General features: G+C 32.4%; 1 protein-coding gene across 1 annotated transcript; it reads right to left on the bottom strand.

The window, feature by feature from the left end:
* Positions 1-1198: 1198 nt before the first annotated feature.
* Positions 1199-2113, bottom strand: LOC146531699 (uncharacterized). The gene is made up of 2 exons (XM_085198627.1): positions 1791-2113; positions 1199-1425 (listed from the first exon to the last, which is right to left on the bottom strand). Exons 1-2 carry the CDS (start codon positions 2077-2079, stop codon positions 1388-1390), a joined length of 327 nt encoding a protein of 108 aa, XP_085054753.1. The 5' UTR covers positions 2080-2113; the 3' UTR covers positions 1199-1387.
* Positions 2114-2397: the final 284 nt, after the last annotated feature.

Raw genomic sequence — 2397 nt, 5'->3', positions numbered from 1 at the left:
TCAGCTGCAGCAACATTTAAAATAGTATTTTACACTTTTATTATAATTTAAGTTTTTGATTTTCGATGCGATTATTTGTAAAAATATATGCACAAAAATATGTGCTGATAGCACGGGATAATGCGCTTCCGTCTTAATATTATGGAAATGCGCAATATTCAAACACCTGAATAAAACCCTCACAAGGACAAGTCGTCGTTAGCTACCTGCAGTAAGAGTCCGCTAGACATGGGTTTTATTGATCATTTGTCTATTACTGTCATAATCAGTTGTATATGTAATCATGTTAAGATATTCTACGAAATATTTTGTATTCGCGAAACTAGTTTTCATTATTCAGAAGTTATCAGGTTTTATTTAATAAGTCTTTAGGCTAACGCTGTTTTAAGAGAACTGTCAACAGCATGTCTATTGTGTTTCTATCGCTCCACAAGATGCTAAGATGTGAACTTATAATTTAAATTGAAGATGCCTAGAACGAGAGCTTTGCCAAAGGCAGTTGGCGTCAGACACCGAGCAGTACTTTGTCAAAGTTCGATTAACTAGTTCCGAAGATTTAGTGATGCCGTAATCGGAAAAAAATATATATAAAAAAAGTATACTATATGTATATGATTTTCATAATTTTCTAAAAATTCAATATACATATTTTCTATCGGTCTCTATTGGATTTATTTATATGAGAACATAAATAGAGAATCATGGCTCATTGGCACAAGTGTGGCTGGATAAGTGACGGTAATAGATTCAATTTCTACTCAGGGTAATAAAATATTTAATATTTTCATTTTCTAGATTTGTTATAGCGCGGCTTTTAGTTGTATCACATCTCAAAAATTCGGCATTTACTATTTTGTATCCAAGAAAAGATATAACGTACTGAGAGCTCAACGTCGCTTTATTTGCTAGATTATTAATAAGAAATAATTTGGAATTTGAATCCCGTAACTATGCCGCTACGGCGGGTTATCATACACTTGTTAGAACTTATTTTAAACTATCGAGTTATGAAGACTATTAGTGTATTAAAAGAGGTTCGTGATATTGATTGTATTATACAAAATAATAATAATTCGCTATCACGTAAAACTATCGTCCATAAACCGACTTTACAGACAACCAGTTTTTTTATCAGTTACTACATACGTATAAATAAATCATTAGTATGTGACATGCTTTCACATGCTTTATTCGGATAATGTCATGAACATGACAGGTATATGAGTCATTAGATGCTTATCAAATAAATGTACTTCGATAATGATATATTTATTGAAGTATTGGAATATTTATAAGGGTAAGAATTATGCTTTAATTTAATAATAGAACTCAACTAAAAATACATAAATATGCAAAAGTTGTAGAGCACGGCAAAAGCAGCAACCACTTATTGTTTATCGGGATTTTCTGGAGTTGACGGGTTATCTGAAAACAAATTAAATCACATTAATAAATAATACTTTGAAATATCCTTTTTAAGTAAATATTTTTAGTATGGGGAATTGAGTTAGAACACTTTTCTGTATAAAAGATATAGGGTAAAGAATTTAATAATTCATTTCGTATACGCATTGCAACACTAAATATTTTATAACCAGGAATGTCTAGTAACAGCAGATATTTTCTTAAGAACCGCCGATAAATTTTGTATTTAATAAATAATGCACACAAAAACTCGATAGACGATTCTACGTTGTTTGGACTTCGTTATTAGTCACAGAAGCTACATTAATAAGTAAAGCTTATAGATAGATTTTCAGTATATAAATAGCATCACAAATAAAACGCACTTCCATAGCCCCTCAATTTTGCCATCTCGCGAGGTGTATAATCGGAGAATCTGTTTATATCGAAAGTGGCACTGTTACTTTCAGCATTGGATTTATTAATTTGATTTAAGGAATTCACGAAAGCTTTATAATGCTCCTTTTTATCAGCATCACTCTTGTAGTGCTTGTTGTACTCTTTCACAAATTGCTCAAATAATGCCGGCGCGTCTTTGATATCGTAGTGTGGCTTATCATCACCGCTGGCCACAGCGACGGCGACGAGGAGGACTATGCAACTGAATATTTTCATTATGAACGTTGATTTCCTTCTACACACGCTAGTGACGAAAATAAAATCTAGAATGACGATTCCGAAGATGCACCGGCCATATATATAGGTGAGCTGTATAAGCTTGGCCAGAGCCGTTTCATCTGATACCTCACTTGAACTAGCGGCTTTAATAGTAAATTTTGCCTGTCTGTTTATGCTATTATTTTTTAAAATTTACCCACAAATGCATAGTTTTCAAATTCTTATTTCCCTGAACTAGTACTACCTGTAGGTGCTAACTGCCAAATTGAATAATTAAATACGCGTTTTTACGTTATAAACGGCCATGTATAAATA

Source organism: Heliconius melpomene, chromosome 15, assembly GCF_056956725.1.
Source record: "Heliconius melpomene rosina isolate 202511_hmr_F chromosome 15, ASM5695672v1, whole genome shotgun sequence".
Taxonomy (NCBI): domain Eukaryota; kingdom Metazoa; phylum Arthropoda; class Insecta; order Lepidoptera; family Nymphalidae; genus Heliconius; species Heliconius melpomene.
Note: the sequence above shows the minus strand (reverse complement) of the source record. Positions and strands in the feature narration are given on the sequence as shown.